The sequence below is a fragment of the Bos javanicus genome, chromosome 9 (assembly GCF_032452875.1).
Source record: "Bos javanicus breed banteng chromosome 9, ARS-OSU_banteng_1.0, whole genome shotgun sequence".
Lineage (NCBI taxonomy): Eukaryota > Metazoa > Chordata > Mammalia > Artiodactyla > Bovidae > Bos > Bos javanicus.
Genome location: NC_083876.1, coordinates 88,083,864 through 88,104,568, shown reverse-complemented (window position 1 = coordinate 88,104,568; position 20,705 = coordinate 88,083,864). Strand labels below are relative to the sequence as shown.

At 41.4% G+C, this 20,705-nt stretch overlaps 1 protein-coding gene across 2 annotated transcripts in view; it reads right to left on the bottom strand.

Moving 5' to 3' along the window:
• MTHFD1L (methylenetetrahydrofolate dehydrogenase (NADP+ dependent) 1 like) overlaps nt 1-20,705 on the bottom strand; it is a 181,768-nt gene that overhangs the window by 96,672 nt on the left and 64,391 nt on the right. For both annotated transcript variants that reach the window (XM_061428309.1, XM_061428310.1), the window contains exons 17-20: nt 19,496-19,572; nt 15,659-15,799; nt 12,993-13,061; nt 10,034-10,145 (exon numbers count right to left, since the gene is read on the bottom strand). In XM_061428309.1, coding sequence (XP_061284293.1) covers nt 10,034-10,145; nt 12,993-13,061; nt 15,659-15,799; nt 19,496-19,572 — 399 coding nt within the window. The remainder of the gene's footprint in view (nt 1-10,033; nt 10,146-12,992; nt 13,062-15,658; nt 15,800-19,495; nt 19,573-20,705) is intronic.

The following is a 20,705-nucleotide window of genomic DNA, read 5'->3' as shown; positions in this document are numbered from 1 at the left end:
GGTCAGGGGAACTGGAGCCCCCACGTCAGAGCTAAACCTGGTGCGGCCGAATAAATATTTAAAAAGAAAGCGTTAGTATTTGAAAAGGTTTATCTTAAAAGTAAGGATCCTTAGCGTCTTACGGTGGTAAGAGCAGCTGGCATCCACTGTTCAGTTTGGGCTTCTCCAGCATTATGGCACTTGAGAACAAGCCTTGAGTTAGATACGGAGAAATCAAGATTCGGGGGCTTACTCAAACTACCCAAGGTCATAGTCAGAACATGGCAGAGAGCAACTCAAATCCGGGCAGCTGAAGACTGCAAACTAACGTGTGTGGCTGCTCCAAGGAAAATCACCTCCATTATCTGGAGTTTCAGTATGAGAGCAGAAAACGATCAAAAGCCATATCAGCATTAAAATGACCCCATTAGTCTAACTTAATATTATAAATGAATTTCACTGAAGCATTGGAAGATCAGGCTGCAAAATTTGGTGACCTGTAATTAAGATATTTTACTTCTAAATTTTAAAAAGTTTATGCAAATACTTGATATATACCAAAGAATATATATAAGTTAGCAGCAATAACTAAAAACCTGAGTGTCAATTCCCAAAGTCCAGGATGGTGGTCGCTTCTAGTGGAGAGGCAGAAAAATGGGACTGGGGTGAGGGGTGCAGGGCATGACTTCTAATGCCTTTCCCATCTCAAATTCAAAATCCCCAAAACAAACAGAAACCAGGCTCCTAAAAGACCAAGTATTGAGAATGCCCAAAAATGGACTCCCCACTTGCATTGCTGAGTGCCCAGGGTTCAATTTCTGGTTGAGGAACTAAGACCCTGCAAGCCACACAGTGTAGTCTAGAAAGAATAAAACAAAAGACCAGGTACCACTGCTGAGTAAAGCTCACCATCAAAAGATGAAGAGTTGGCAAGAGATAATGCTTGAAGCTCTTCTAGAAGAAAGCCTTAATCTCTGTAGTCATAAGCGGTGTTGGAGAAACCATCTTTTGGCTCCCCTTCCTTGGGGACACAGAGTGCCAGGATAAATGGACTGAAAAGCAGCTCTAGAGGCAGACTGCAAAGCAAACAACTGACCAGCACATGCACGGCCTTGAGTGCTGACTTAGGTTTGTTGAGACTTTTTGGCTATTTGTTTCTTTTTTTTTTGAGCCAGAGCTGACAAGCACCTCTGAAAGAATTGCAGAGGAAGAAACGTTTTGCAAATTTTATGACTAATGAAAAGGGGATGATGTATACAACCATAAATTCTGAAATGATTAAAGGTTTATGTATAAGAACCAACATTTTATGAACCAATACAGGTGATCTTTATAAACTCAAGTGGATGGATGGAATTCCCTTGTGGTCCAGTGGTTAGGGCTCCAGGCTGCCAATGCAGGGGAACTGGTTCAACCCATAGTTGGGGGAACTAAGAACCCATATGCTATGCAGTGTGGCCTAAAACAGAAAGGATGGAAGAGGAAAAGCTATAATGAATACGTTGAAAAGACAAGCCACACGTGGGAGAACACATTTGTAGCACAGGATGGTAAATATTCATATTTGGGACATATAAAGGATATTATAAATGAATAAGAAAGAGGTAAATGGCCTCAAAGAAAGTAAGCAATCCACAAATTGATACGCCCATAAATATGTCTATACTCACAACTATAATGAACTACCATTTCACTACCACTAGGTTGGCAAGATTTAAAACAGTCTAACAATATAAAGTGTTAGTCACTCAACTGTGTCCAACTCCTTGTGACCCTGTGGACTGTACCCTGCCAGGCTTCTCTGTTCATGGGATTTCCCAGGCAAGAACACCGGAGTGGGTAGCCATTCCCTTCTCCAGGGAGTCTTCCCGACCCAGGGATCGAACCTGGGTCTCCTGAATTGCAGGCAGATTCTTTACCATCTGAGACACCAGGGAAGCCCATACAGTATAAAGGTTGGGAGGGCTTCCCAGGGGTGCCTGAGGTAAAGAACCCACCTGCCAATGCAGGAGACGTAAGAGATGTGGGTTCCATCCCTGGGTGGGGAAGATCCCTGGGAGAAGGGCATGGCAACTCACTCCAGTACTCCTGCCTGCAGAACTCCATGGACAGAGGAGCCTGGCTGGCTACAGTCTGACACTACTGAGTGCACGCACATGCACATACACACACACATACACACACACGCATAAATATTGGGAAGAATGTCTGCCAGCGGACACATGTGAGGGGAGCAGTGAGTAGATCAGAATGTGACTCAATAAAACAACCTTTAATTAGCAATATATTCAGGGAAAAGATCTTTTAAAGTAGTAAGAGAAGAATTAAAAAAAAAAAACAAATTTATTCCACTACTGTTTGCACACATTATTCTGTATCAGAATAATTATACTGGTGGGAGAAGGCAATGGTGCCCCACTCCGGTACTCTTGCCTGGAAAATCCCATGGGCTGCGAGGCCTGGTATGCTGCAGTCCATGGGGTCGCTAGGAGTCGGATACGACTGAGCGATTTCACTTTCACTTTTCACTTTTGTGCATTGGAGAAGGAAATGGCAACCCACTCCAGTGTTCTTGCCTGGAGAATCCCAGCGACAGGGAAGCCTGGTGGGCTGCCGTCTATGGGGTCGAACAGAGTCGGACACGACTGAAGCGACTTAGCAGCAGCAGCAGCAATTATACTGGTACTCATTTTAATTGTGACCATCTGCTATAGACCGGTCATCTGAAACAAATGATGACCGGTTTAATGAGAGTGGATGGGAACCAGGTAAAGATGAGACTATCACCATAGGCAGAAGAGCTGGCTGATCATCTACACACATTTGAGTGAGAGGAAAATTGTACCCTCCACCACTTACTGGCTGAATGATGGCAGACATGTTTCATAATCTTGGTAAGCTTCAGTTGTATCAGCTGTAAAACGGGGATAATCACAACTGTTTAAGGATTAAGTGAGAACGTACATGACTGCTTTAGCACAGGTCTGGAGCTTGGGAGCAACTCAGAGAATGGGAGCATTTATAATGAAAATATTGCCAAGGCTTTGTTTCCTAATCCCACTCAGTTTGTCTTGGAAATGCCACAGCTATGTGTTCTGATCTCTAAATCCTAATCCTGAAACATTCAGGGCCAGCCAAGCTCCAGTGCCCGATTTAACTGGGCACTGGTCTAGACTTCCTCTTCGGTTGCAGTGTTTGTTTATGCTTATGTTCCCCGGAAGCACCTGGAATGCCCAGCCGGGGTCTGCGTGTTGTTCTGCAGCTAGCAAGAAGACTGACTAATTAGGTGACTTCTTGACTTTGTGCAGTCTGGACGAGCCTGTGAACTGCCAGATGCGGCTGGAAAATCAAAAGCCACAAAACCTTCACATGGATCACAAAAGTGAGTAGACTTAAACTGCATACAACATCCATCAGGTTACGAGATGACTCTTTTTCGAGTCATAGACTCCTTTGAAAATCTAACGAGAATTGTGGAGACTTTTTTTTTTTAAGTATATATACTCCTATATATAATTCTGTATTTAATTATGGGAGGGGTGGCTGTGACTGGCAACTAACAACCGCTGGCTATGAAGCTGTATACGTGGACACTGCGTTCCAGAGAGAAGGCAAAGTATTCATTTGAAAGTGGAATCAAAACCAAATTAAGAGAGGAGAAAACAAATCCCTATAAATAGTTTAAATATGAGATCATTTCTAAAAACCTAGAAACTCAATGCTGTTTTCCTTTACTTTCTTTTCACTTTTTAGAAATAACATGATTGGGGTTAGATGCCAAAAAAATATTTGCCTTTATAGCAATAACTGTTAAGTCAAGGGGACTCCCACAAGAGTACTGACTAAAGGAGTAAGAGAAATAGAAATTCCCTGGTGGCTCAGACAGTAAAGAATACTCCTGCAATGCAGGCGACCCAGCTTCAATCCCTGGGTTAGGAAGATCCCTTGGAAAAGGGAATGGTTACCCACTGCAGTATTTTTGCTTTCAGAATTCCATGGACAGAGGAGCCTGGTGGGCTTCAGTCTACAGGGTTGCAAAAGAGTCAGACATGACTGAGCAACTAACACTTTCACTAAACTGTCATGAAGCCTTTTGCTCTGGTCTAATGAATTCATGCAACTAATTAAACTCCACTCTGTTTTAAGTCTAAATGGAATACTGATTCCATTATCTTAATCATTTTAGAGTAGATAAAACAATCCTTTCCTTCTGAGTGTTGGGACAGAACAAAAAACTAGACTAAATGTATCTTAGCAAAACCAGTCATATGAAGAAAATTTTACTTGAGAGATACCCATTATCTCTTAAGGGTCCTTGTTAATCAATATGGTATTAAATCTCATAACCATTGTACTCACTTCTCAGACTCCATTTATGGGCCTGTCTCTCACACCCACATTATAAATTACTGGGGGTAAGAGACATATCTTAATGATCTTTGATTCCCACTTCCTTCCTGTATTACTTGACATAGAGTGGAAACTCAATAAATGTGTACCAAAATAAATTCTTTCAAAGGACTTAAATGTATTTTCTTTGGACCAGAAATTCTGTCAAATTGCTGCTTTTCTGTGAATTTTCTTAAAAAAAAAAAAATTCTTTGCTGGGTTTTCTATTGGATTATTCCCTTTTTCTTTTTAAATCAGTCTGTAGTCCATGGTGGTTTATATATTCTGAACGCCAGTCATTTGCCTATTATCTTTGAAAATGTCCCCTCCCAATCTGTCAAGTGCTTTTTCAGTCTTGTATCTTTTATCGTAACTAATGTATTTTTAAAAATATAACCCAAGTTATCAATCTCTCTCTTTCGAGCTTGAGCTTTTTTGTATCTTACGAGAGACACTCTCTTATATACAACCACACTTCTATGGACATAAATTCGTTCACAGACTTCAAATAAATCTGTATTACTACATTTAGCTTCAGTAGAAGGATGTTAAAACGGGGGTCTTTTGCATTTCAGTGATGTCCCCAAACCATGTCAACTGCTCACATGCCAAAGAATGACGCTAAACCTAGAAGCACATGCAAAGGAATTGCTTGAAGATACATTTTGTATCCCTTTGTCCAAGAGATACCTTTCAAAGGGGCTACAACAAGGCTGTACATTGTCACCCTGTTTATTTAACTTATATGCAGAGTACATCATGAGAAATGCTGGGCTGGAAGAAGCACAAGCTGGAATCAAGATTGCCGGGAGAAATTTCAATAACCTCAGATATGCAGATGACACCACCCTTATGGCAGAAAGTGAAGAGGAACTCAAAAGCCTCTTGATGAAAGTGAAAGTGGAGAGTGAAAAAGTTGGCTTAAAGCTCAATACTCAGAAAACGAAGATCATGGCATCCGGTCCCATCACTTCATGGGAAATAGATGGGGAAACAGTGGAAACAGTGTCAGACTTTATTTTTCTGGGCTCCAAAATCACTGCAGATGGTGACTGCAGCCATGAAATTAAAAGACGCTTACTCCTTGGAAGGAAAGTTATGACCAACCTAGATAGCATATTCAAAAGCAGAGACATTACTTTGCTAACAAAGGTCTGTCTAGTCAAGGCTATGGTTTTTCCTGTGGTCATGTATGGATGTGAGAGTTGGACTGTGAAGAAGGCTGAGTGCCAAAGAATTGATGTTTTTGAACTGTGGTGTTGGAGAAGACTCTTGAGAGTCCCTTGGACTGCCAGGAGATCCAACCAGTCCATTCTGAAGGAGATCAGCCCTGGGTGTTCTTTGGAAGGAATGATGCTAAAGCTGAAACTCCAGTACTTTGGCCACCTCATGTGAAGAGTTGACTCATTGGAAAAGACTCTGATGCTGGGAGGGATTGGGGGCAGGAGGAAAAGGGGACGACAGAGGATGAGATGGCTGGATGGCAGCACCGACTCGATGGATGTGAACTCCGGGAGCTGATGATGGACAGGGAGGCCTGGTGTGCTGTGATTCATGGGGTCGCGAAGAGTCGGACACGACTGAGCGACTGAACTGAACTGAACTGAACAAGGGTAGAAGCTGGGCAAGGATTGCTTCAAAGAAAGTTATGGATGTGCGGGTCTCACTCCAGGCCTGCCAGCTGCTCCCCCTTTTCTGGAGCCAGTGAGTGAGGGTGTAGCAGAACAACTGCAAAGGCTCAACAGTGATACTGCCATGTGGGCCCAGTAAGTATCTATGAGCTGAAAAGAAACAGCCCATGGCAGGGTCCTGTGAGAGATGGAACTGCACTCCCACTGATGGTTGTCAGATGTCCAAGGGCTATAGTATCCAGAGACCAGGTATGGAACCAGCAGTAGAATTTTTTTAAAGGGAAATATATAGCCCAGAAGTCTTCTGCCTAGAGTGTGGAAGAGGCCAGACTAGTATCATCAACTGGCCAAGCTTCAACCCTGGAGGGGCCAGAGGCAGCCTAAGTGCCAGGTGAGGGGGGTTAGAGAAGCAGCCACCCTCCACCCCCGTGGTCTAGACGCAGACCCAGTTTTTACGCTGGAGAGAAGCTTCCATTTGAATGCAAATTAGGTTTTGATCTTCATGAGACTGGACATGCAGATATTAACTGGTAGTGAGAGTAATACACTGCAAATTTTATCCAAGTGCAAGGGAAGAACCAGCCCACAGAGCAAGCTCGACCAGGAAATGGGGAAAGAGTGATGATGGTCCCTGTTCCCTCTGTTCAGGACACTGACTTTGTTCCCAGAGTTCCATGGAGCCACAGCATCAATTTACCACCTTCCTGAAGGTTTAACAACGTAGATCTTGAGTCCTGTGGCGTATACTGATAAAAGGCACTAGTGTTACATGTGTGCTGTGTGCTAAGTCACTCAGTGTCCAACTCTGTGTGATGTTATGGACTATAGCCTGCCAGGCTCCTCTGTCCACGGGATTCTACAGATAAGAATACTGGAGTGGATTGCCATGCCCTCCTCCAGGGGATCTTCTTGACCCAGGGATTGAACCTGCATCTCTATGTCTCTATGTCTCCTGCATTAGCAGGTAGGTTCTTTACTGTCTGAGCACCAGGGACATATAATGAACTATGATCTTATGTTAAAAATAATATAAAGAGAGATATTTGCACACTCATATTAACAGCAGCATTATTCAAAACAGCCAAAAGGTGTCCATTGACAGATGAATGGGTAAACAAAATGCAGTATATACATACTCTGGAGTACTGCTGCTGCTGCTAAGTCGCTTCAGTCGTGTCCGACTCTGTGCGACCCCACAGACGGCAGCCCACCAGGCTCCCCCGTCCCTGGGATTCTCCAGGCAAGAACACTGGAGTGGGTTGCCATTTCCTTCTCCAACTATGGAGTACCGTTCAGCCTAAATCAATTAGTAAGGGAATTCTGACAAATGATGACAACATGGGTGAACACTGAGGACATTATGCTAAGTGAAATAAGCCAGTCAGAAAAACACTGATATGAATTATCTAGAATAGTCATGTGCAGAGACAGAAACTAGAAGGGTGGTTTCAGGCCCTGGAGACATGGAGCTGTTGTTTAATGGGTACAGAGCTTTAGTTCTGCACCATGAAGAGTCCTGCAGATGAATGGTGGTGACGGTTTTCACAACAACGTGAAAGTATTTCACTGAGTGGCACACTTAAAAATGGTTAAAATGATAAATTTTATGTTAGAAGCATCTTAGAACAGTTGAAAATAAAACCTAAATAAAGGAAATTTAACCTCCATTAGTCATGTATCAAAAATGGAGTAAATAATAGCGAGGAGCGACTAAAAATTATCCAGTCTTACCATGTGTCAGGTACCATGCCAGAATGTATCCATCGACTCACTTAATCCTTATTTCAAACCTATGAGACAAGTCCTACTAAAATCTCTACTTTATAGATAAGGAAAGTGAGGCAAACATGGGTTACCTTGCCTAAAACTACACAATTTGAAAGGAGTTGAGAAAGATAGTCCAACTCCAGGACTTGGCCTTTCAGAAGAGATCATAGAAATAATTCACATAATTCTTGATAGTTACTTAATTCACATAATTATTGATAGTTACTTAATTCACATAATTACATAGTTACTTCGGTTTACAAGGGGCTTCCCAGGTGGTGTTAGTGGTAAAGAACCTGCCTACCAATGCAGGAGATTTAAGAGATTTAAGATTTTGGATTTGATCCTGGGTTGGGAAGATCCCCTGGAGGAGGGCATGGCAACCCACTCCAGTAATCTTGTCTGGAGAATCCTATGGACAGAGGAGCCTGGCTGGCTACAGTCCCTAGGGTTGCAAAGAATCAGACGTGACTTAGCACGTTAGGTTTACGAAGCACTTTCTCATTTGTTACTGCTCATTAAGACCTGCAGCATAGGTATTCTCCTTTTGTCAAAGGAGGATACTAAGTCCCAGAGAAGTTAAGGAAATTGCTTCAAGTCATATTAACTGTTAGGGTTCTGATTCTACAGCTTCTAACTCTGGGTCCACAGCTACCCATCCAGATCCAACACCTAGTCTGGTCCAACTTCTCATTTTCCACATGAGAATGTCTACAAGAGACATGCCCAAAGATGCTAATAGCTTCTCCAAGGCCACACAGAGAGCTACTGTGTTCCGTGTACATCATCAGCATATAGCTTTAAAGATCCTTTGCCACAGTAACACATATTCTATAAATACGTGTTTATAAAATAAGGGCTGGTACAGAGGCACAGAGCCCTATCAGCATAAAAGAGAGTGCTTTCTTCAAGAAGTTCTTTTATTTGTGGAGTTGATGCATTGGAACCTGCACTTCACATAAGTGTCTAACCTTTCAGAGCCTGCCCTACACAATCTCCTTGTCCATTAGCTCTACAATTATGCTGTGATCAATCTAGCAAATCCATTTAGACAGCACATCTAGCCACTTTCAGAGTGGATTTGGTACTGAAGCAGCAAGTACATGAGAGCTGTATAATAAGAACTTTGAGAAATGAACCATATAAATCCTCATTTGATCCTGACTGCATGTCTATAAGGCATTCTGAAGACAGTCTCAATGACCCTGATGAACTTTGTAACGGCTAAGTATAAAAGTGCAGAGCTAAGCTCGTTTGTCCAGCAGAATCTTTTCTAGTAAAATAATTCACTTCTGAGTTTGATACAAGTCTGATGATTGGTGAGAAAGAAGCAACTGCTAGACGATGATTACAGGCTTTCACATGGTGAATGGAAATTACCTTTTGGCATGTGAAAATCTGCCAGTGTAACACCTCCAGTGTCAAATTACAGTGGAGTTTCATGAATCCTTGTTTGTGTCTTTTGTTTACTCATGGCCTCAGTGTTAGGGGTAGGATTGGGGCTGGCAAGGACTGAGCAAACTCTATGGTGGTTTCCCCCTCTTTCCGGCTGGAATATCCAACAAGAGTCAAAGAGAGGTGGGTACCACAAAGAGCTTCACAGTGGCAAAAAATCTTACCAGCAAAAATGTTCAAGTCTGATGGGTGGGCATCTCCCATCCATGAAGCTACAAAAGCACACATTCCATTCCAGGAAGAGCAGACTGATTTCATTTCAAGTAATCAGTAGTGCTATTACTGCTAATAGTAGCTGACATTTAAAGAGCACTTTCTCCTGTTAAACTACACACAAAGTATGCTCCAGGAGGGCAGGACTAGGTCTGTTTCTCTTACTGCATAGCCACAGCTGAGTCACACGTGTTGTATGGGGCAGGCTGTCAATAAATATTTGCTGAATGAACAAATAATCTCATTTGGTTGTCACAATAACCCTTGAAGGTTTGATACAATATTGTCATCACCATTTTACAGATGAGAAAGCTGAGGCTCAGAGGTCACTATACTGTACCCAAGGTCACATAACCAGCAAGTGTGGGAGCTTATATTCTAAGCTACATGCACCTGGCATCAAAATCTATGGTTCAACCACAATGGCACACCACTAATGCAGACCAGACATTAGGGCTTTTCCAGGACTGAGGTCATCTCTGAAAGGTGGACATACAAGAATACATCTCATTCAGAATGGATTTCACTCTGTTCCAGTCATCATTTGTTAGATTTCTGTCATATTCTGGCAACAACTAAGTTGAAAAGAAGTGACTTACCCACAAATCCTCCTTCACCAACCAGTTTCAGGGCAATTTTATCAGCCAACACTGAAGAGTTGCCATGAGCGATGTTGGCAAAGGGGCCAGCATGCACAAATACAGGCGTCCCCTGTGGAAGCAGAAGAACACAGCTTATAAAGCTACGACCCTGCAATCCCTCTACTGGGCATATATCTGGAGAAAAACAAGATCTGAAATGATTCGTGCACCCCAGTGTTCACTGCAGCACTGTTTACAGCCAAGACAGGACGCAACCTAAATGCCCATCAACAAAGGAATGCACAGCACATATGGTACATGTATACAACGGAATATCAGTCATTAAAAAGAATGAAATAATGCCATTCACAGCAATATGGATGGATCTTGAGATTATCAAACTAAGTGAAGTTAGACAGAGAAGAAATATACTATGAGATCCCTTATGTGAGGAATCGAAAAAGAGAGGATGCAAATGAATTTATGTATAAAACACAAAGAGACCCACAGAATGAATTTATGGTTGCTGGGAGGAAGGATGTGGGCGAAGGGACGGTGAAGGAGTTTGGGATGGACATGAACACGTTGCTATATTTAAAACGGATAACCAACAAGGACCTACTGTATAGCACATGGAACTCTGCTCAACATTATGCAGCAGTCTTGCCGGACGGGAGTTTAGGGGAGAATGGATAGGTGTATATGTATGGCTGAGTCCCTTTGCTGTTTACCTGAAACTATTTCAACATTGTTAATCAGCTACATCCCAATACAAAATAAAAAGTTAAAAAAAAAGCTATGAGACCTAGTTATTTCCTATTATAAATTTTGATAAGCCACTGTGTTAGCTGCCTCAGTGACCATGACATAAACCTTATGTCATAGTATTCTGCATTATACTCTTAAAAAGTATGGAATTAAACTCTGATGGGCTAAGAAGCTTGTTTAAATGTTTTTTTCCCCATTAAGAAATCAACTAATCCAAGAAAAATATAATCATAAAATCAGCACAATAATTGAGTTGTGGGAATCATGGCAGGGCAAGTACATATTATTACTGGCCATTTTTATATTTACAGTAATAATCTTTTGATTTTTGAAAATTTTATCTTTCTCATTGTTTATCTTACCTATTAAAAATCTGGTAACTATTAAGACAATGAAAGAAAAATTTCACTCATAGTAAAATTTCAGAGTTACTAAAAAGACAAAAGAAAAAAGGGAATTCTCAAAAACTTTAGATTTTAATGATTTAAACAAAATTTGTCATGAAATGACATTACTTTTCTTTTACTTTCATTTCCATACTTTTGTCAAACAGAAGAGACCGTAGTCCTATCTAAAAAAAGTATGCACATTCAGTAAAATGTTCAGGTTTTATTTGGAGTCAGGCAGGGCCACTGAGGTCTGTGTGTATGAAGCCTTGGCTCCACCTGTGAAAATACAGGCTGCCCTTCCATTGACATGGGGGGAGGCAGGGAGCGATGTGGGGGGTGGGGCCATGGAAAGTTCCCATGAACCAGGATGGGCTGTGAGTGATGTTTCAAAGCTGAGAAAAATGAACAAAAGCAGGAAGAAAGGCAGTGAAAGAAAACTCATCGCAGAGTGAAAATAACTGTGAAATAATGCTGGGATCCGTGTTTATGGAAATGAAGACATGTATGTTTACTGTCCAGATCGCTATCTGTCTGTCCATCTACAGTTCTCACTTCTATGCAGAGAAACCTTTTAAGTGCTCTGAAGAAAACACTGTTTAAGCTCTTAATGTCTCCATCACCTCCTAGCCTTGGGAGTTATAGGGTGTAGCGCCTGTAGTAAGTGAGTGGAGCTAGTGAGGAAAATTTAAAGAGACAAGGCCACAGGCTCCACCCCTGGGTAGGCAGTAGGCTTCACTCCTCTGTGCCCTGCAACTCTCATCCTGGCCATCTGTTTAAGAAGCACTGCACACCAGTCTCCAGGTCGACAGGTGACAGGGTGTGGCTGGATTAGCATCAACACACTGCTATCCCTGGGATAATGACTCTAGGGACTAGATCGGCAGCATTTAATTTTAATTAGATTAAAATTAAAGGCCACACAGCAGATTCATCACTAAAGCAGCATGAAGTATTAGAGCCCTGGTTTTTGAGCTCCCAGGATGTGGTTTAAATAGATATAAAAATTCTTAGAACATCATTGTTGGACATTCAAGCACAGTCTCACACAGTCAACTTATATGACACAGTATACTGAGTTAACACTTTGTCTAAGAAATTCTATCACTAACCCAAAGACATAAAAATATCTATCCTGAGTTCAATATTTTATTTTATATACAGATCACTTAGCAAAGTAATAACAGGAACTATCTTGGTTTCTACGATGACAAAGCTGTGAATATTCTCCATAATGGACTTTTCAACCATTTCATAAGATTGACGCTTCAACTGTTCCTTGCTGACCAGAGATCTAAAAGAGCATTCATTATCCACAAGAACTTTCTGCAGTGCTCAAAATATTCTCTATCTGCTCTGTCCAATATGATAACCACCATCCACATGTGGCTATAGAGCACTTAAAATGTAGCTGATAAAAATAAATAGAAATGTTAACTAGTATGACTGAACAACCGAATTTTAAACTTAGACTCATTCAGACTGAAATAACCACGAGGGGCCCATAGGTACCATACTGGACAGAACTGCTGCAAGCGGGTATTTCCCGTCTACACTGCATGTGGTTAACCCACGGCTACACAAGTTGCTGAGATGTAAGACAGACATTTATTGAGTTTCTAAGTTTCTACTCTGGTCAATTAGTACTTCATTAGCTAAGACAGGAATCATATCCAGAACCTTTTTCTTTCCGGATGACCAACCAGTTATTCTGATGCTCCTCATAAGCTCAGAAGGGCTGGAAATGCTCACATGTAGAGATGCAAAAGCAGTCTATTTAATGCAACTCTGTCAACACTTTCTATGAAAACAAAACCACTTACTTCTAGGGTCTGCATCAGATTTGGTTTTATCGCGTCTTTCATCAGAACAGTCAAAGCACCTGTCACCCCCTAAAGAAAAGGGAGGAAAAAATACACTTATTTAGATTATCGACAAAAGATCATTCACATGAGGGTGAATTCTCAGCCGCTTCTCACCAGCCTGCCTTGTGCATGGGTAACCCCACTGGCAGCCGTCAAGTCTGAGCTATAGGTAAGACAGTGCTCTCACCTCGCCTGAATGGATGCCAACCCTTCTTGTGATGGGGAAGAAGTAGTCATTGCATTTTTTCTCAAGACCTTCCTTGATTGAAATAAGGGGCTTACTATACCTTTCAATTCACCTAAGTTTTTTTCTGGCAATTATGCACATTACTTTTCATCACCAGAGATTACACTATTGCCCTGAGAAATAAGATGAAGAATGAAAACAAGGCTGGTTACAGAAAGGGACTGTAGAGAGAAGGGGGTGTGTCTAAAGGCACCCATGCTGGTTTCTATTCTCGCTTGCATCTCAGCCCACAGATGCAGAAGGTACTCAGGACACTGGAAAGGCATCTTGTTTTCTGTCTCTCACTCTACATCTGCCTAGAATGAAGCTGAAGCCACTTGTGGCTGTGGTTGCTTCCTTTCAATCCTATGAAGCTTGAATTAGGCTCTCTTGCAGCTCCCTATTGCATTCCTGGAAAAGAACAGGACAAGAAAGAGACAAAGCAGGGATGAAGTCTGAGAACTACTGGGGAAAGTGTGCTAAAGCAGGCCACAAAGGGAATTTAAAAAAAAATACTGTTCTATTTGTTTATTTGGCTGGGCTGGGTCTTACTTGCAGCATGTAGGATCTAGTTCCTTGACCAGGGACCAAACCCAGACCCCCTGCATTGAGAGTGTGATGTCTTGGCCACTGGACCACCAGGGAAGTCCTGGGAAAGCATTAAAAAAAAAAAAAAATTTCTTTCCACCTTTTCTAAAGACCCTGGGGAATGATCTTTCAACAAACTAGTCAAATAATTAGAAGGTCATATTATGAGCAAATGCATGTGCATGTAGCCTTGAAAAAATAAAGGTGGCCTGCAACAAATCCTGACAGATCAGGCAGTAGAATCTAAGGATTTGTTTATTACTTTCTCTCTACCTCTATCATCAACAATATTAAATGTTTCTCTTATATAACCAATTTCTATTTTTGTCCTTTTATAATATGGAATCACTGAAATGTCTTTAAAAATCAAATTTACTTTCTACTTTATTGGACAAAATAAATGTTGCAAGAACTGTAACCTACCTATTACAGGTATATGAAGAAATTAGGTACATTTCGCAAGCAAGAAACACCAAAGAGTCAACTCTGAGTTTTTTTGTTCCAGATCCGAGAGTTTCATCACAAAGCAAAAAAAAGTTCAGGGAAATATTTGTGGATTAAGCCCTTTCAAAGTACTCCTGACATATTACTGATACCTAATATTAAGAGGATACACAGGAAATATTTATACAGAAACTATAATATACTATTCTAGAGAGAAATGTTGAGATTTGATAATTTTTAAAAAGCAATATCTTTACAGCAAACTGCATTTGGATTTTCTCTTTTAGCTTTATACTAAGCATTCCATGAGCAGCCGATATAAATTTATCTATTTAACCTACTTTACAAGACTTATGAGTCAGTCAGATTCACCTCTTCAAAAAGAAGCTAAAAGGTAATCAAGACATTTTGGCAAAGGTTTAAAATTACCCCAAGCCCTTGGAATTAATAAGATAGCTTCTCATCAGTGTTTATTTAAGATTCCATTATGGTGCATGACTAAATACATGGGAAAGTAAGCTTAAATTTAGAGCAATGGCTGTCTATGTTGTACCAAGTGTTGTGTGCTTATAAACATGTACGAGCAGATGAAATAGCTACATTGCTGATGGGGGGGGTGGGGGTGGGGGTGGCGGGCGGGGGGTGAACAGCAATGGTGGCTGTGAAAGGGAAGAGAGGAAAAAGATTAGTGTGCAAATTACAATCAGCACTAAGCAAAGTGGTGGTGTGCCAGGCTACTATGAATATTTTGTAAGAAAGCATCATTCCATGCAAAAGAAAGCTACATGAGTACGAATGGTTTGGGGGAGATCTGTTTTTAAATAAGCTGAAACCCAAGTCAAAGGTACAAAATTAAACACGCCAGCATGCCCATGGAGCAGGCTGGAGTCAAAAATGTGCCTCTTTAACTTAATCTTCCCTTTCATGAAGGTGGAGTTGCTTCTTATTCCTTGGAATGGTGATTTGCCCTCAATTTAAAGCAGGCAAAGATTACCTTTAAAAAAAAAAAAGCCACAGGCTTCCACTCCAGGCAGAGCAGAAATCAGGATTGGAAAGAATCGTGAAAAGCACATGAAATAGACCTCAGGTACTCTGATTGCAGCCAGGAATAATAAGCACGTTACAAATGCCTGTGAGTGCCACATTAAGTTGTAGGATAATCGGGACCTTTAGTAGGAAAAGGTGTGAACAGAAATTCCCATTATACCCAGTGACATGAAAAAGACTCTCATTCTCCTGGTTACATGTGGCTCCTGGTGGCTCAGACAGTCATGAATTTGCCTGCAATTCGGGAGACCTGGGTTCGGTCCCTGGGTGGGGAAGGTCAGGGACCTTGAGCTCTCTGGAGCTTCTGAGATGGACATACCAAGTCGTCTGCTGTCACAGGCTGTCCATTTCTGTCACTGGCCACCACCATTCTTCCCAGCCGCTCCTTCATGTCCGATAGGCTGTCGGTCAGAGCCAGCACTGCCATGATTTCACTGGCCACTGCGATGTCAAACTGTGCCTGAAACAACAAAAGTCGAGGTCCTGGTCAGCAGACCGTTTCCATGGAGCGCTATATTGCAGCACTCAGGTCTTGCGGGCCTGGGGTTCAGTCCTCAATAGACCATTCTCAGATGCACAAATTTCCAGCAATTGCACAGTCCTGGGCTTAGTGCTCTTTCTTTATTTGCTCTGCTGAGCAGAACAGGGCATGGCCAGGCCCCTCCATAACACCAGCTCACGGCACTATGAGATGTGCTTTTGAGGCACGTCTCAGACTTGTAATTGTTAATGTGATGGTCTGATGGATGCAGATCTCCACTGCAGAACCGTAGTGCCACAAAGACAGGGACCATTTGAGGAAGGTTTGTTCCTGAGTCCCCAGCTTGGGGGACTGAGTGTGAAATGAAGCAGGATTCAATACGTGTTGGCAAAATAAAGAAAGAGTTCGGCAGCTACCCTCTCTGTCACTTCTGTGTGTCGAGGGGGCTGCATGTGTTTGCCCCATTAAGAGATGAGCAGCAAACTGTGAAAGAAGATGGTCTGAAGCCAGTTTTGTAGACTTAGAGCTTGGCACAGCAGTGAGGAGGCCCCCAACTTGTGTTCTCCACACCCACTCCCCAGTCATGAGGTGACGTGGAATCCATTCTGAGCTGTCCACCTCAGATGGTGAACCGTTCAGCCACAAACGTGGAGAGTGGCTACTTTCTGAGAAATGCCCACAGTTCCTATTCCCTCTCCTGGCTCTGATTCCACCCTGGACACAATCCAACAAGAACACAAGGAACGATCGCCCTCTTCCTCCTCCTAATTCAGCCACTGGACAAAACCACTTCATCACCCTCCGTCCCCAGGGGTGTGGGAGCCAGACAAGTTCAGTCTTACATAGAAAATAGCTGCCCCCTGGCAGGATCACCTCAGGAGATATTTTATTGGTCCATTTTGGGCACCAACAGAAGAGGAAATGAAGGAAAGAAGGAGCTTTCTGGCTACTTCCTGGTTGAGATTTCAGTAGTCGTTGATTTAGTGAAAACATATTACCTGAGAGTCAAATGCATCTATACTCAATTATTACATTCTCAATATAAGCCATTCCAAACATAAGTCGTTTTTCATTGTATGAAATTTAGGATTTTCTATACCTCCATTCTACTAAAAACAGTGCATATGAAAAAAGACTAAAAATAATGAGACTTTCTGTACAAAAACCAAGGTTCAAAATATCCTTAAAATATGAACTGTGTAAGTAATAAGAGGAATATATAACACTCCTATAGGTTCTTCATTTGTAATTGTTACAATTTCAGAATTTTGTATCTCAAGCACTATCAAAAACGAAGCAAGGATCAATATAAGAATAGTTACTCATTTTATGCCTGAATAGTGTAGCTATTAGAGGGCTACTTGTTTCTGTTTTGCAAATAAAATATTTCCAAATCACATTAAGGTATAAATAAGATATCCTTATTGCATATCACATGTTTACACAAAAGACAAAAAGCCATGTTGGCAAGGATGTGAATTGACGTAGCTTTCCTGGAATGTGATGGGGAAATGCACACCAACATTTACATCTGTATCCTCTGATTCTGCAGTTATGGATCTGGGAGTTTGTCGTAAGGGTATCATCAGGCAGGATTACACAAAAATGTGTGTATGTTGTTGTTGTTCAGTCACTAAGTCACGTCTGACTTTTTGTGACCCCATGGACTGCAGCCCAGCAGGATTCCCATCCCTCACCATCTCCAGGAGTTTGCTCAGATTCATGTCCATTGACTCAGTGATGATATCTAAACATCTCATCCTCTGTCGCCCCCTTCTCCTCTAGCCAAAATCAAGGTCTTTTCCAATGAGTCAACTCTTCACATCAGGTGGCCAAAGTATTGGAGCATCAGCTTCAGAATCATTCCTTCCAGGGAATATACACTTAGTACTTACTAACAGTAGATCTGATCTTAATGTAAGAAGTGCATTAAGTACAATACACAAAGTAACCTACAAAACAAGAGGCTGTCAAACAACATCCTCAAGATCCTGGCCTTAATGATATGTTGTACAAGAGATGACTCAACAGTAGTAGATACAACGGTCATCTTAATTACATTCACCCATTCTTGTCCATTTTAGTTAACTGATTCCTAAGATGTCAATGTTCACTCTTGCCACCTTCTGCTTGACCACTTTCAATTTACCTTGATTCAAGGACCTAACATTCCAGGTTCCTATACAGTATTGTTCTTTACAACACCAGGCTTTACTTTCACCACCAGACACACTCACGACTGAGTGTTGTTTCCACTTTGGCCCAGCCACTTCATTGTTTCAGGAGCTATTCGTAATTGCCCTCTGCTCTTCTCTAGTAGCATACTGACACCTTTTGACCTGTGGGGCTCATCTTCCAGTGTCATATCTCTTTGCTTTTTTCGTACTGTTTATGAGGTTCTCATGGCAAGAATATTGGAGTGGTTTGCCATTCCCCTCTCCAAGGGACCACGTTTTATCAGAACTCTTCACTATGACCTATCCATCTTGGGTGGCCCTGCATGGTATGGCTCATAGTTTCATTGTTACACAGGCCCTTCACCACAATCCATGAAGGGGTTATGTATTTTATGTTGGGATAAAATAAATAAGCTGTAACATACGTGTACATGTATGTTACAGCTTGTTTATTTTAGCCCAACACCCTAAGTTACATTAAGAGTGAACTGGTTGAATCCAGTTATGGTACATCTACAAAATGTGATGTTATATAGCTATTAAAAAATGATGATCTAGATCTACTTTTATTGACATAGAAATATGTTTTAAGTTAAAATAGCTTTAAAGGTTAAAAAAAATCAGTTAAAGTTCTTAAATATAGTCTTTTATAATTTAAAAATATGTATGCTTAAAGCAATATAGAATACAACCTTGGACAAGTTACCTAACGCAATATGCCAACTTTTCTCATTTGCAAACTAGATTTACAAACTAAATGTGCTCATCATGCATGTAACGGGCCTACCAACACAAGGCACCAAGTGAGCATCAGACCACAGCCATTGTTTATCTTGCACCTCTCTGGTGCCAAGATAAAGCACAAAAATAAGCACAGAAAGTGTGCAAGTTAATGCAAAAGCCATGAATCTAAAGCTATCTTAAGGTATAAAGTTTACTACAAAAAATAATAATTTAGAGGCCTGCTGTGCCTGGATGAAAAATCATGGAATGAATTTATATTCCCTAAGCACCGTTGCTTCACACCAGAGTCCTATTAAAATGAGGATGAGCATTGTAATTTATCTTCCACATTTTCTGGGTTTGGATAATAGGACATTATTCTTAACAACTTCTCAGGCTATTAAGCCAAATAACTGGATGTTTATTCTTTGGTTTATGAAACATGAATAATACGTCTGAGACTTTCATTTTTCAGTTGTTATGCAACTAACTGGGTAGACTGACAATAAAACATGTTAGAAAGTATATTCAAGGCATACCCTGAATGGCTCCTAGCAGAAATACAACTAAAATCACACAGGAAAAGGGTGGTAAGATAATATTCAAGAGCTTCCGCCTCCTGATCCTTTCCCAGTCTTGCTGAGGGACTGGAAACATGTAGGGGGACGCACTGGCCCCTGCAGGTGGAGGAATGAGAAGAGAAAAGCAGAGAACCAGCTTCCGGGGCAGGGAAAATGCAAGAGCAGAGCCGTCCCTAGAGAAGGCATTACCTTACCTGCCGGGAACAGCCCTTCTCTGTGTTCGCCTGCCCAATGGTTATTTTCCGTAGAAATCGGTCATTGGTATCCACAACTGAAAGAGAAGAGAACAGAGGATCAGCAAGTAGGAACTGGCTGTCCAGTGTGTATCTGAAGTGGTTCTGGATGCTGGGGAGGCAGTGGAGAGCAAGAAACATGGTTTGACTTCTTGAGCAGATGATCCTGTGTGAGGACACAGAAAGGGCTCAAAGAAACTAGCGATCACCCAGCTTAAGGAAATAAAGGAGGGGACAGGAGAGCCTGTGTTGGGGCAGGGGTCAGGGGTGGTGTGCCATTTTTACCAGACAGTAAGGAAAAGCATTTCTGAAGCAGTGTCCTTTTTTTTTTTTTCCCACAATGAAGCATGAGGCCCAAGAAGAAGACAATTAAGTCCCTCTAAAGGTAAACACTACATGACCGTATGACCCACCACTTCCAACAGAACTGGAAGCAGGTATTGCACACCCATGATCATAGCAGCATTTATTCACAACAGCCAAGGAGTGTCCACTGACAGATGAATGAATAAACCAATTTTATCCATTAACCCATTTGATCCAGTTTTATCCACTCATACCATGCGGTACAGATGGACAATGGAATGCTACACAGCCATAAAATGAGTGAATATTTGATACCTCATGCACCAACATGGATGAACATGGAAAATATCATGCAAAATGAAATAAACCGGATACAGTATGATTCCACTTGTACAGGGCTGTTAGAACAGGCAAATTATTTATACAGACAGAACAGAATGGTGATGAACAGGGGCTGAGGGGAGGTGGGGAGTTATTATTTAGGAAATGAGTTTTTATTGAGGATGATAAAAAGATTTTGGGTATAGTTAGTGTTGATGGTATAACTATATATTGTACACTTAATGCCATGAATACCACACTTATGAGTAATTAAAATGATAATTTTATATTTTACCACCAGGAAAAATAAACCCTCTAAAATAAATAAAGTAGAATTTAGGGGGAGAAGTCAATGATGGTAAGAGTGGGTATCAATTCTCTTTACACTTTTCACTGGCTTGTCTGAATGGCACTGATTCACACTTTGTTTTGTGAAAACCAAATGTACAATGCCAGGAATCAAAGAAAGAAGGACACAGACTTCACTAATAATTCATATGGCATCAAAGAGCAGGTGGTCCAACTGACAACTTATATCCAACTT